The 13,966-nt window shown below is 39.5% G+C and overlaps 1 protein-coding gene across 5 annotated transcripts in view; it reads left to right on the top strand.

Moving 5' to 3' along the window:
* The window catches only part of SOX6 (SRY-box transcription factor 6), a 607,033-nt gene that overhangs the window by 522,146 nt on the left and 70,921 nt on the right, over positions 1 to 13,966 (top strand). For all 5 annotated transcript variants that reach the window (XM_045825240.1, XM_045825238.1, XM_045825237.1 and 2 more), the window contains 2 exons: positions 4,965 to 5,148; positions 8,042 to 8,229. In XM_045825240.1, the coding sequence (XP_045681196.1) occupies positions 4,965 to 5,148; positions 8,042 to 8,229 (372 nt within the window). The remainder of the gene's footprint in view (positions 1 to 4,964; positions 5,149 to 8,041; positions 8,230 to 13,966) is intronic.

Genomic DNA, 13,966 nt, shown 5'->3' with positions numbered 1-13,966 from the left:
AAAAATAGTTCTAAATGTGGGCTCTGAGGAATGAGTGGTATCATGCATCGATGCCATATAGGTTGTGATAAGATAAACAGGCTCCCCCAAGTTATGGCTAGGACATGAGAGATACCTTTCCTCACTGATTTTCAGTGCCTTAGAGTGGGGCAGCCAGGAGGTACTTGGCGATGAAGGGAAATTGATGATCCATTTCAACTTTGTGCTGCAGCTGGTACCTACAGGTGGTACTGGTTGGTTTTTATGATTGCCTTCCTTTCCTATATTGAATTAACAAATTCAAATGGTTTAGAAAATAATTGTTTTATATAATTGACATCTTCTTAGAGGGGTATGCCAAGCACAGATGTATTACTATAGAGTGCCCAAAGTACTGCATTGGAAAAAAGTTTGCAATTCTTAAGTATCTTAGATATCTCTAAAATAGCGTTAGATACTTTCCATGTGAAAATACTTTTGCATGGAAAATATCTAAAGATCAACAAAAACCATTGAATGCTACAAACTCACTGAAATAATTTTATTTTCTAATATTTTCAGATAGAAATTTTGAAATTTCAGAAAGGCCTTTAAAAAATATGAATCCCAAATACCAAAAATAAGAAAAGTAAACATCAATAAGAAGGACAATTCCTCCTGTGCCCCAAAGGCTTTCAGATTCTCCAAACAAGTAGATGGACATTTCTGCTTTGTTGTTAGAAATACTGAGATATGACCATGTACTGTTCACATTTGCTAAGATAGCATGATTATGGTAATAGACTTTTTTGTGTTCCAAGAGTTTCTATTAGTGAATAAGAGTCAGGACATTACAACTCAGACTGAAGCACTTTGTTTAATTGTTGTTGAGTATGAGCATGTCAAACATCAGTGACTTGAGGCATTGAGTATTAGATATTTTAACATGAAAAAGTCATTTTGTAAGGGAGTTGGCCAAATGGAACCGCACCAAACCAAGTCTTTACTGGATGAGTAAAATGTTCCCTGGTTAAATTTAAGTTTATATCTGCTTTTACCATTCCAGCTTTGTGGGCCAGCTGAATTTTATTACTCACTTGACCACATGCAAATTCTTAGGGTGTTCTCTATATAATTTGACCTGACTATATTTTATGTTAATAACAAAGGAAGCATTCCTTATATGTACTAGATTGTTTATTGTATGGGTAAAAATATATAGACAAAGACAGAAAACAAATGTTTTAAATTTTAAAAATAGCTCCTATCTATTATTGAAGAAGTTCTGAGAACAGTCTTATAATTTTCTAATTGAAAGAAATATGGTCACTAAAATATCTCATGTTTCTGTCTGTAGTCATTGCCTTCCCTGTGTATATAACATGTCCACATCACAAAGGGCATAGTTTGCTGAAGGTAACAAAAATAAACACAAATTTTTTTATGTGCCTCCTTTCACCCAGAATTTTTATTTGCTATAATTAACATCAGAAGGCAGATGTTTCTGTTCAAATATCAGTTCTACCATATTTATCCTCCATATCATGTTGGGAAACTTAACTTTTTTCAGCCTTAATTTTCTCCTCTCTAAAATGAAAGTCAATATTATTATGGGTCTTAAATGAGATAATGCACCCTCTAGCATATAGTGAGTATTCCATAAATGTTAGTTAGCATAGTGATTATGATGATGATAATCTGACTCATAAAGAGGATGGTGGTGGTGGTAGTAGGGTTTGGGACTGAAGTAGTTAGTTGGATACCAGGAGAGATCTGAACAATCAACCTAGAGGGTTACCGTCTTCCACCATGGTGGAGGAACAAGGACCAGATTTACTCTGCCAGCTTAAACAACTAAAACTCAGGACAAAATGTATAAAACAATGGTTTTCAGACATTTACAATAGGAGTAGAGGACAGTACTCCCTGACTAAAGAGAAACAAGTGAGGTGGGCACTACAGTTGTTTCAGCTCACTATCTAGAGGGAATTTCTAGGCAATAGTGCAGGGAGGGGTACACATGGAGTTTGGCAGCCTCCCTGAGAAAAGATAGAGCTCAGAGTTTAGGGAAGCTAAGGTAGAAGGAATAAGTGGGGTAGAGTGCCAGAGAGGACAGAGCTGCCCCCAGAGAGATTACTTTGAAGATCTACAGAAGTTTCCCCAAATTTAGCTGAGTATTGATTAGCATATGTATGTGAGGAAACTATCTAGTATCAGGAAAAAATATAGGAATAGCAAGCAAAACAGGTGAAGATTCACAAAGGACTGAGAATTGTTTATATTCCCACTAGCCAGAGTAGAAAGTTCTCCTGATATATGGCTCAGCAAGTAGAATCCCCAGAGGGCTGTGACCTCAGTAGTAGAGCCAAATTATCCCTAGGTTAAGAGCAGCTCTGGACCTGCTTAACCAAGCTTAAAAGTATGTCTAGAAATGAGCAAATTACTTGTGTCTCCAAAAAAGTTTACAGGTATTTAAAGGAATACACAAACTCCAATGCCCAGCAATGTAAAGGTCACAATATGTAGCATCCATTCAGTAATTATCAGCCTTTCATATAATCTAGAAAATTTGAACAATAATGAGGAGAAAACAATCTAGAGAAACAGACCCCAAAATCACACAGATGATAGAATTAGTAGATAAGCCAGTAAAAACAGCTGTTATAAGAGACTTACAATAGGCAAATCTGCTCCCTAAAAAATGCCCATAGAATTTCCGTCTGGCCAGGGCAGGCTGTGAGGACCAGTAGCAGGTCTGCCACTGCAGAAAGGGATTTCCATGATTTGGAATCAATAGGTGCTTCCAACCCCAGTGAGATTGTTTATGGAACTGGAAATTATTAAATTATAAAAATAAATCAGTTGGAATATATTCAAAGCTGAATGAAACCATATGTTATAAACTCCATATGTTTAAGAAGGTAGAGAAAAACATAGAATTACAAGTGAAGACATGGAAGACCTAAATTGAATGTCTGGAGATGAAGAATTCAGTGCTTGAAATGAAACTGGATTAGTATTCAATTGAGGTTAACGACAAATTAGGCATTACAGAAGAGTAGGGATTTTGATCGCATAACAATGAAACTGTCCGAGATGGCCTGATGATACATGCAACTGAAACCCTGGAAGAATAATGAAGCAACAGAAAACTATTTGAAGAAGTAATAGCTGGCAGTTTTCCAAATTTGAAGAAAACTCTGAACTCATATCTGAGAAGCTCAGTGAACCCCAAAATAAAGAAACATGGAGAAGACTAACTAGATATGTAGCATATTAATCACTATAATTTAAATTTAAATAAAGGAACTAACTAGTCTAAATATCCTTTGAGTTGTAATTAAGCATATTGGATAATTTTGACATTCATAATACATATAACTGTATTAACTAAGAACCTATCCGATGTCTAGATGTAAATAAAAGAACATTGCAACATACATATATGTGCCCATTACCCATTACCTACCATGACAAAAACAAAGCAAAACAAAAACAGAGAACTGTAGGGCATCACTACATTCTCAAATGCCTTATTCTCCCGGATAGTATACTAGTAAAGGACCCTGGGCATTGGAGTCCGATAAATTAGAATTCGAATTACGCCCCTCCAAGTATAGCTTTGGGTAATGATTTTCTCACTCCGACCCATCTTTCTTAGCAAGTTTAGAACACTACTGTCCACCTTCATAGATTTATTGATAGTGAAATGAACTAATATGTATGAAAATGTTTAGCACAGTGCTTGGTACATAATGGCTCCTCTGTTGAATGTCATATATTTTTTTCTAGTTCTCCTTCCTGAGTAGTAGTTTCTGGCATCCGTTTTTGTTTCCTCTTAAACAATGACCACTAACGCTGGAAGAGACCCTAGAGATCAGCTAGAATTAGACCCCTTTTTTCCCTACAGATGAAGAATGGAGCCCCAGAGAGGTCACAGGTATGCCAAAGGGAAGAATGTTCTATTTCCAAGCTCTACTGTGTTTTAAACAGTAACATTCAAAGCAAATTCTCTGTGCCTCCTCAGAAGCAAAACAGAAATTAACATTTGCTGACAATTTTATTTTAGAACACAATAATGCAGATCTTAAAACTGAACATTTAAATGAATATACTCATATTACAAATAAATTTCTAGCATGATGGAAGGGTTGTTATGGGTATTTGATAGCAGGATAAATGAGACCAAATAGAGGCAAGGAGCTTAGCTTTCAAGCTTCTGGTTAAACTAGAGTTACAAGCAAGATATTTGAACACTGTGCTCAGCGAAGGACGGGCATCTTAAAATAGACATTCTGTAAATATATGGAGCGAAGATATAAAGAGACATCACTTTAGACATGAGAAATAAATTGCATATAGCATGGTATGTAAAACATAATTATAATGTGTGCTAGCTCTTTGCAAAAATTAATTTTAAACATGGGTAGAGACCAGAACATAGACCATGAAGAGTGCCCACACCCAGAAAGCCACACAGAAGCCAGGCTGTGGCATGCGGCTCCCTGGGCAGAGGGCCAGGGAGTCAGAAGAAGGCCTTCCGTGTTTCCATTTTTAAAGTCCTTGCAATTGTTTGATTTAAAATATATATTAAAAAATTAGCTGCAGAGTCTATTTATAGTTCCAAGAACTTTTTAGAGAGAATAACACAAAAGCACTACAGAGCTGCTGAAATTTTAAATAATTCTTTGTAAATGCCCTAGGTTAATTTAGATCCCTGAAAACACATTAGGAAATTAAGCTGTAATGTGAGCTAATTCAGATTTTAATTTGGCAAAAAAGAATGATCCAACTACACAGTTAATGTAAATAGAAGCATAACACAGGGAAATTAATGAGGTTTCCTTCTGATGAATCTTCAAGGAGGTAGATAATTAGCTTCTTTTGTTATGATTGTAGGAGAATGTGGCATTGTCTCTGAGGTGTAAAATAACTGTGGCTTACTAAGTGATAATGTGCTTCATTTGTCTTTTTTTAAGATAATTATTTATGTTAAACTCTTGTAGGATGAAGCAGCAGCACAGCCGCTGAATCTCTCATCCCGACCCAAGACAGCCGAGCCTGTAAAGTCCCCAACCTCGCCCACCCAGAGCCTCTTTCCAGCCAGCAAAACCAGCCCTGTCAACCTGCCCAACAAGAGCAGCATCCCCAGCCCCATTGGAGGAAGCTTGGGAAGGGGATCCTCTTTAGGTAAATGGAAAGGTCAACACCAGGAAGAGACTTATGAATTAGGTAAAAGAAAGCAAACCTGTTGAGTGGTGACTGATCCTTATTTCCAAAATGTTCCTTAGTCCAAGAGGAAAAAAATGTAAATCTGTTCTACTGAAGCATAACCCAGTTTGGTGTCTTTGGGGTGATTAGAACTTTTAGAAAAGGCCACAGCATAAATTTTGCCGGGATGGGTTCTTTAGATGATGATGGGTAAGATCCGGCAGATCAGAGACTTGCACATTTCTGTTTGGTTGGTGCTTTGCTGCTAAAGTGACTCTGGGCAGGAAGAGTAACCATGAGCCCTCCAAAGGCCTAAAGGGACCCTGGCCTTAAGCTGCCTACCAAAAGTTCAACATTCCTTTTAAATTTTATATTTTCTTTTTAAGATGTATGTGAATTTTACATCTAATCTACTAGTCTTCATTATGACAAATATGAGTGACACATTTCAATGACATAACATGAAGTAAAATTGAAATCTAATAAGATGTTCCATGATGATCCTCTGGCTTCGTCGACTCGCTGACATACTGCCAGGTATCTCTAGGAATAGTCACATGGCCAGGGTGAGAAGTGTAGTGGAAGAAACATGGATTTTGGTATCAGACAGACTTGGACTAGGAGCCTTTACTTACTAGCTATATAATCCTGGGAAAGTTATTTAATCTTTCAAAATTCAGTTTCCTAATCTTCAAAAGGGGGAATATTATTTCCTAGCTCCTAGGCTGTTATGAGAATTAAAAGAGAACAATGCACATAAAGTGCCTAACATGTCGCCTGGCACCCCAAAGGCGTGAGGTTTAGAAAGGCCGCGCTGAATGAATACAACACATTTCCCTACGCACGTGCACTGGAGCAGTCAGTGTGAGAGCACTCGTCAGTAGCTTCATCACTTCGTTGTTACTGTACTCTTTAAGTCTCTTAATTTTTAAATGAAGACACAGAAATTCAAAGGGATTAGGGACTAGAACTAGCATTTCTTCACCATGTTCCCTTCCTTGTGTTACTGAGCCTTGCAGCCTGAAATGCTTATAATAATTAAATAATGGGTAAATGTAGTCATTTTCAGTTTAACATTTTTGCCTCTCTTATCTCATTTGATTTTTTCACAATATTCCTGAGTTAGGTGTTGTGGTATTATTACCCTTATTGTATGTAAATTGTGGTTCCTACAGGGAAGATGCCTTGCCCATAGCTATGTAGCTATGTAGTCAGCAGAGCTCAGACTAAATCCAGGTCCTTTCATACGTAACTAACTCAGTGCTGTTTTTATGAACTCACAGTTGGAATATTTGCTTAACTGTTCTGAGTCTAAATGTGCCTTCTGATGAGGAGAGGTAAATCTTCTTCACTGCCATTTGCACATTAAAAACCACACAGTAGCCTATTCTCATTTTGAGTCAGGATGCCTCTTTTGGGGGCCTGGAGATTTCCAGCCCACGTCAGTGGTTTTGCAGTGGAAGAGAGAAATGAATGAGTTCTAGTGTATGAATGTGATCCCTGGATTGTTGGGCATGGTGAGATGAGGAAAACACCCACCCAAGTAAATAATAGACCTGATCTTGAAATGGCCCTCCTATAATCCACTTCTGAATTTTGTTGGGAAAGCATTTGTTTGCTTTACTGAGCATTGTGAGTGACAAAGATGACTATGTCACTAGCCCTGCTCTTAGGAAGTTTATACTTCAGCAGAGCATATGTCTTAGGTCATGAGCTAGCAGTGGACTGAAATCATAGCTTTGTGATCCAGACAATATAGATTTTTTTTTGCATCAAGAAAGCTCCAGAGCAAAAGATACAGATTTCTATAACTTATTGGCTTTAAAAACTTTTCCATAGATAGCTTTGGGAGCATTTTCTAAACTCAAAGACACATGCACATGTGTGTGCATGCACATACAGACACGTGCCATGAAATGCTCACACAGGAGACAAACAAGTGGGTCATGTGAAACTTTACCACAGCAGCTGAAATCTACCAGTCAGCAAGCAATTGTCCTCTTTTTCTCTAAAACTGGAAAAGCTTATCTAAAGTATTTATTTTAACTTACAGTATAAAGCAAGATATGAAGGAAGATTAGTCAGTTTAATTTTGAGTTTTTTCCCACTGTGTTGCATGGAACATAATGAGAGTAAATATTTATTGTCACTTTATTTGAAGCACTGTACTTATGTGAAACTCATTCCCACTCCTAGTCTCGCTACCATGAAGACAGGAGGCTGAGAGCAGTGGGTGTGTGGGCTGGGGGCAGGGAATGGTTGTCATTCTCTTGGTAAATAACTGAGGCAGCATGATGAGTAGAATGCTTCATTAACCAGCCAGTGAGCGGGGAACGGAGAGTGTGGTGTATTCCTTCCTGCCCCCTCTCTCCTGCAGTGGACGTATGAACACACAGATACACATGTCACTGAAGCACACATGTAGCTTTGCTAGGCCAGAAACAGCTTTCCTGAATTAGCATGCTAAATATAATGAGCAGCCTGAGCAGATATCTCCGTCCCTCTCCCACCCCTGCTTCCCCACCACTGTCCCACTGAGTGTCAGATGTATCCAGAACAGATAAATATATACACATCATTGGAATCTAGGAACCTTCGTCTGTGACAAGTCCAGATAAACCGAAGTGCTAGGGTATCCTCCAGGAGCTAATAAAACAAAACAAAACACCAAAAACAACAACAACGGGAAAACAGCACAGCTTTGTTGCCCTAGCTTTCTGTGCTCTATGCACAGCATTGTGATTTTTTGACTAGCAAACATGCCCCTTCCTTGTGTGGGGAATGCAGCATTCTACAGGGAGGTAGAGAGCAGCAGTGTTTTTTTAAAGATTCTCATCGCACAAGCCTCTGATAATGCATCCTGTGTATGCAGATATCCTGTCCAGTCTCAACTCCCCTGCCCTGTTTGGGGATCAGGACACAGTGATGAAAGCCATTCAGGAGGCTCGGAAGATGCGAGAACAGATCCAGCGGGAGCAGCAACAGCAACAGCCACATGGTGTTGATGGGAAACTGTCCTCCATGAATAATATGGGGCTGAACAACTGCAGGAATGAGAAGGTAAAACTCGCTCGTCTCCTTCACTGGCTCTGCTAGACCCGTTGGCTCATTCTCACCTGGCTTCTCCCAGGCTCTCAAACATCAACCTGCAGACAAAGACGTGTGTTCTAGCTTGAGGGCTGTGTTGTGTCACATTCAGGAATTACTGCTAGTGAACTAACCCGCCTTTTCCCACCTACGTGGGATGCTCCCAGATGCCCAACCAGGCACCTAACCAGGCACCCGACCTACCTGTCTGTTGGTGCCTTCCCGGCCCATTCCAGAAGATTTAGAAATATAATAAAGGGGATACGTGAGGTTATTAGAATACGAATAAAAGAATATTTAAAAAGGAGCTAATAAATTACTGACTCACGATTGAATTTATTACTAAGCTTCCTATCAGCCAGAGCAAAAAATATAAAACAAAGTAGCTTACAAAATGCATTCGTTGACTTTATTTTTCTTGGTTCAACAAATATTTATCAAGTGCTTATTCTATAATAGATACTGTCTTAGGCACTGGAGATACAACAGTAAACAAATCAGATAAAAACCCCTGCTCTCATAGAGCTGACATTCTAATAAGGGAACAAAGATGACCAAAAAAATGTTAAATGCATAATGTAGTATCAGTAGTATGAAGAGGTGAATAAATGCCATGAGAAAAATTGAAGCAAGCTCAGGGAATAGGGAGTCTGGATTTGCTCTTTGAGACGGGGTGGTAAGGACTCTCTGAGAAAGCGACACTGAGCAGAGGTATGAACAGAGTCATAGTGCAGGCGGGCCCGGCGAAGGGTGGGAGGAAGAACATCCGCAGTGGGAACATCACGCGCAGAGGCCCTTGGAGTGTAGAGGCCAGTGTGGCAGGTGCGGCATAAGAGGAGGGAAAACCTGGGACAGAGCATGTTAGACCTTGCTGGCCCTGAAAAGGCTTTACATTTTACTCTGTGATAGGAACCCTTGCGCAGGTTTTGTCCAGAGCATTGACAGGATATGATTTACCCGTAAAAAGATTATTCTAACGTGTGAGAATGGACTATAGGAAGTTAAGACTGGAAAGAGGAAGACCAGTTGAGAGGCTTTCGTAGTGCACTGGGTAAAAAATTCTGATGGTCTGGTGAATGAACGGTCCTTGCCATCATCCCTTGGCTTGTTGCTGCATCATTCCAATTTCTGCATCCCTGTTCATTCACATGGCTGTCTTCTGTGTCCCCAAATCTCCAAATCTCATTCTTCTTAGAAGGACATTAGTCATTGGATTTGGGGTCCCCCCTAATCCAGGATGACCTTATTTTAACTTGATTATATCTACAAAGATGCTATTTCCAAAAAAAAGGCCCCATTTTCAGACACCAAGGGTTGGAATTTGCATATACCTATTTGAGGACACAAGTCAACCAATTAGTGGGATACAGAGCCATTGCTCATGTTGAATCAACCTCTCGTTGTTATCTATACCTTCTAGCCATACCAGGAAATGGGGGTGGGGGGGTAGTGGGGACTGGAAAGGGGTGTGAGAGGATGGGCATATGATGGAACTCTCAAGGCATATCTGCAACCAAAGTTCTCACCCAGATTATGAAGTTTAGCTCTGGAAGTGTTGACTTCCCATAGCTTAATAAAAAATTAAACTTTTAAGTTCTTTCTGCATTGAGTTTCTGATGTTAACATTAAATATGTGTGTGTGCATGTGTGTGGTATGTGTGTGTATACTATTTAAAATTAATCATTTTTGGATACTCTGACTTGATTGATCCCTCTTCACAGAACTTTCAGATCAGATAGGAGAAAGGCTATCCAGGGAAATGGTGAGTCTAAGACGCCTATTAAGCCATAAGCACTTATATACTTGGGACTTGTCAGACACACGCCAGGCCCTGGGATATGTTCAGTCAAGTGCCTTGTTCCCCATTAAGGGCTCGGTCCTTGCCGGTGCATTCAGCCCTGCCTGAATAGATGGTCAGGACCACAAGAAAAGACAAGCCTTGTCCCCAAACCTCTCCTACCCCTCTGATGCTAGAGATAAACACAGAGTCGTTCTTTTGATCTCAGATACTGCTTTCTGCTCAGTGAAAACACAATGAAATAACAGCATACTTAATCTCAGTGTAAATAACTTTGTAAGATCCTTTTTGGGGACCTGGGCAAGTAAAGAAATTTTGGCATAAGGCTGCTGCCTGGGACATTGGGTTAAAAACAAGAATGGGCATGCACACCTCAGGCCATTTCCTACTTTCCAATTTTGTCAAGGGTTAGTCCTGAAATTAGTTTGAGAAACACTCCAGTGATTTGTTTGAGTCTTTTTATTTATTTATTTTCAAGTGGGAGTAACATATGCTGACTGAAAATTCAGGTAATACAGAAAGATATATGATAAAAAGCTAGTCACCCTCCTCACCCCATTAATTATTATTAATGATTGAAAATTTTTCTTTGAGTGGTAACAACCATTAGTGATTCAGAAATTTCCTTTGCATGTAAAGGAAGTACTAGTGAATTTTAAAATATTTACCCTCATGTGGAATAACAGTCACTGGGGTGTCACTTACCCACTGTGTGATGTTTGGCAAGTTGGTCAGCCTCTCTGACTCTCAGCTGCTTTATCTATAATGTGAGAGCAGTAATCTGGGTTGCAGTGACATAAGCTTATGTGTATATGAATATACCTAGCACAGCTCCTGATACAGAGTAGAAACTTTCTTATGTGTTTTATACCTTTTAAACTAAATCATGGGCGATCGTTAAATATGTGGGGCAAATATACTATTTTGTAACAGATATGAGATCCTCACACAACAATGGGAGGGTCAGCAGAAGGAAGCAATAGGGTTTTCAGATGGCATATTGGCCAACTCACATACTTAAATTAAACTCCTTTCCAACTGGGTTGATACACAAAGCTACGGAAACTTCAGATTTATTAGATTAGGTTGGGGGTTCTCGACCTTGGCACTATTGACATTTTTGGCCAGGGAATTCTTTGTCATGGGGGTGCTGATTTGGCCTCCCTCTATTCCTTAGATGCCAGCAGCACTCCCCACTTTTGTGACAAGCAGAAGTGTCTTTGGACATGGTCAAATGTCCTCTTTTGGGGGAGGGGGGACAAAATTACCCGTAGTGGAAAACTCCTGGTCTAAATAAAATATATTTAGAATACATTTCAGAAACTTCATTCCACAAAAGACCCCAAATTATTTCATTTAAATAGCCATACCTATTGTTATGAAAAATAATTTGCCTCTGATTAATGTCATCAATAAAATAGTTCTTTGAAAAATGCATGTAGTAATTTTTGAGAGTATTTTCATAGAGTTAAATGGAGTATGTATAAATGCCATTTAGTTTTGAGGAAAACGAGAAGTAGGTTCAGCACTGCTGCTGCAACTCAGCCCTGCAGCACAGCCGCTTTGCCGTAGAGGCAGGCGCGGGGCAGCAGCATCCCTGTCTGCGTGCATGAGCCCAGCAGTGTATTGGCACTGGACACACCTTGCTTCCAGCAGTGAATCTCTCTGTCTGGCACGGTGACCCAAGATTGTTAAATTCATGTCATCGAAGTTGACTGGAGTTGAAATTCAAAGTTAAAACACTATTAACTTCAAACAGAGGTTAATTTCAGGTATTTCTGACTGACTTTTCTTGATTCATTTTGGAGGAAGAAGTCGGAGGTTCTGAAATAATAACACCTTATTTCACATTGGCAGACAAGGAAAGAAGAATGAGAGATTAGGTTAGATGGAAGATAATGATAGTGAATCTAAACTTGACCTAACACATATCACAAATATAACCGAGCCTCTGAAGGGAAGCAGCAAAGTGGTTTCAGTAGAACTGGAAAACCCTGGCCTCCCAGTGACATGGAGTTGTCTCAGCAGGTGACTTTACTGGTGGAATGTGGAGCCCTGGAAAGCCCCTTATGTCCAGGGGTGTGTGCTCGTAGGCTCCCCCTCATGTATGTGATCTCGCTCACCAACAGTGTCACTCTTTAGAATATACATTTTGTGGTTTTGTAGGCTTTGTTTAGTTTCTAGAGTTGGTGTCTATTCTTGATTATTAGGTTAGTTGCAGCCAGAGGAATAAATTTAGAACAAAATTAAAGGACTCCTAGGATGGTAGCTTTGGCTTTCTTATAATTGAAATATCCATGTTAATTGTATGAGGTTCCATAAGACACTACTTTTTATTTTGAGGATCAGATCTTCTGAAGTCAAAGAGGGTAAATATATAATGTGCAATAAGATTGATAATATGGATTGTGATAAATTCAGTTTAACTGTCTTCAAAATTGGCTACTTTGGAATTCCCTTAGTTTTCCTAAATATAAAGACCTATCAATTAGATTTATGAATGTGTTCTTTTAACCTATAATTCAGTTTTAGAGATTTTTTCACAGTGTTGCTGCTATAAAACCTCTCAACTTATTAAGCATACCCGTTCCTCTCTTATTTGGACATTCCTTACAAAAGGGATGTGTCACGGATCCGAGAAACAGGGGATGAGATGGAGATTCACAAGCAGGTTTTTTGGGAGTTCCCTTTCTGCTTGCCACCCATGGAAGGGAAAGGACAAAAGCAGGTTTAGGCTGCAAGGCAGTCTCAACCAAGACCTCAGCCAGCCCCACAGGAAACTTGGAGGCTGCCATGGCCATTCAGAATTGCCCCAGGCTGGGTGGAGGAGGCGAGCTTTTAGATAGACACTTGTGTCAAACAGTTTTTGGGATAAGGGCTACTTTGGGAAGGGGACATGACTTTGAGTCAGGTGACTCTCCTCAGCTGGGTCAGTGCTAAGCAACTTCTGTGCAGCTGAGGGAATAAATTTTTCAGTCCTAAAGGGGGAATCTGTGTAGTGCATCACAGTGTCTACTATGGAGCGTTTTTGTGACATTTGGTAACATTAGATATATATATATATAACATACTTTGTATGTACATATACAAATATGGGAGAACATTTAGTACATAGGCACAGGGATGCTTGTCTTTTTACAACACATAAGGAATTGCATATATGTTCATATGTATACATGTTTACCCATGGTACATTTCACTTTAGTGGGTAAACCCCTATTTTGATGCTTTAAAATGAAACATTGTTAACTTGATCAGCCAGAACGGCACCATTGGAGCTGTTCTGGTCGGCTGTGTCCCAAGATATTTAGGGTCTGTTAAATATACAGACTGTAGGGACAATAGACTGTAACAGCGCCTCAGGAGATGTTATACTCCATCATTTCAACAGAGCTTCTGTGTGTGGATCATGAGTGCCTTGCCAGCAGAAGTATGAGTTACAGCCCGGGTTTTAGCTTTCCACATGAAGAACACCAACCATCTCTGTCCTTTAGTACCATCACCACAGTATTATTTTATAGGGCAATTGTTTACCAGGTCTTGTTGTTTTGACATCTCTAAGGTAGAGAGTACTTTAGTAGTCAAAGCAATAGACTGTAATACACAGCAGAATTTTAAATAGGTGGCTTCTAAAACTCCTAAAGGTAAGTTAGAAGAGAGGCAAGACAGGGTGGGCCTTCTTAGGGTTAAAGTGTGTTCTGTAACTTTTCTGATCTTCTTAATGTTTGAATGCTGACTTGGTGGTTGGTTAGAACAATTTCCTTCATATGTCCTTCATTATGCAACTTGGGAATCTGGTTATTTTGCTCATTTTAATCATCTTGAGGAGCTGCTCGTGAATAGGCAGATTACACATCCATATACATGTAGCCTGAACTGCTGTCCCATCATCTTTGGAGAGTCTCTTAAGA

Source organism: Phyllostomus hastatus, unplaced genomic scaffold (genome assembly GCF_019186645.2).
Source record: "Phyllostomus hastatus isolate PE091 unplaced genomic scaffold, TTU_PhHast_1.1 phas_scaffold_585, whole genome shotgun sequence".
NCBI lineage: Eukaryota > Metazoa > Chordata > Mammalia > Chiroptera > Phyllostomidae > Phyllostomus > Phyllostomus hastatus.
Note: the sequence above shows the minus strand (reverse complement) of the source record. Positions and strands in the feature narration are given on the sequence as shown.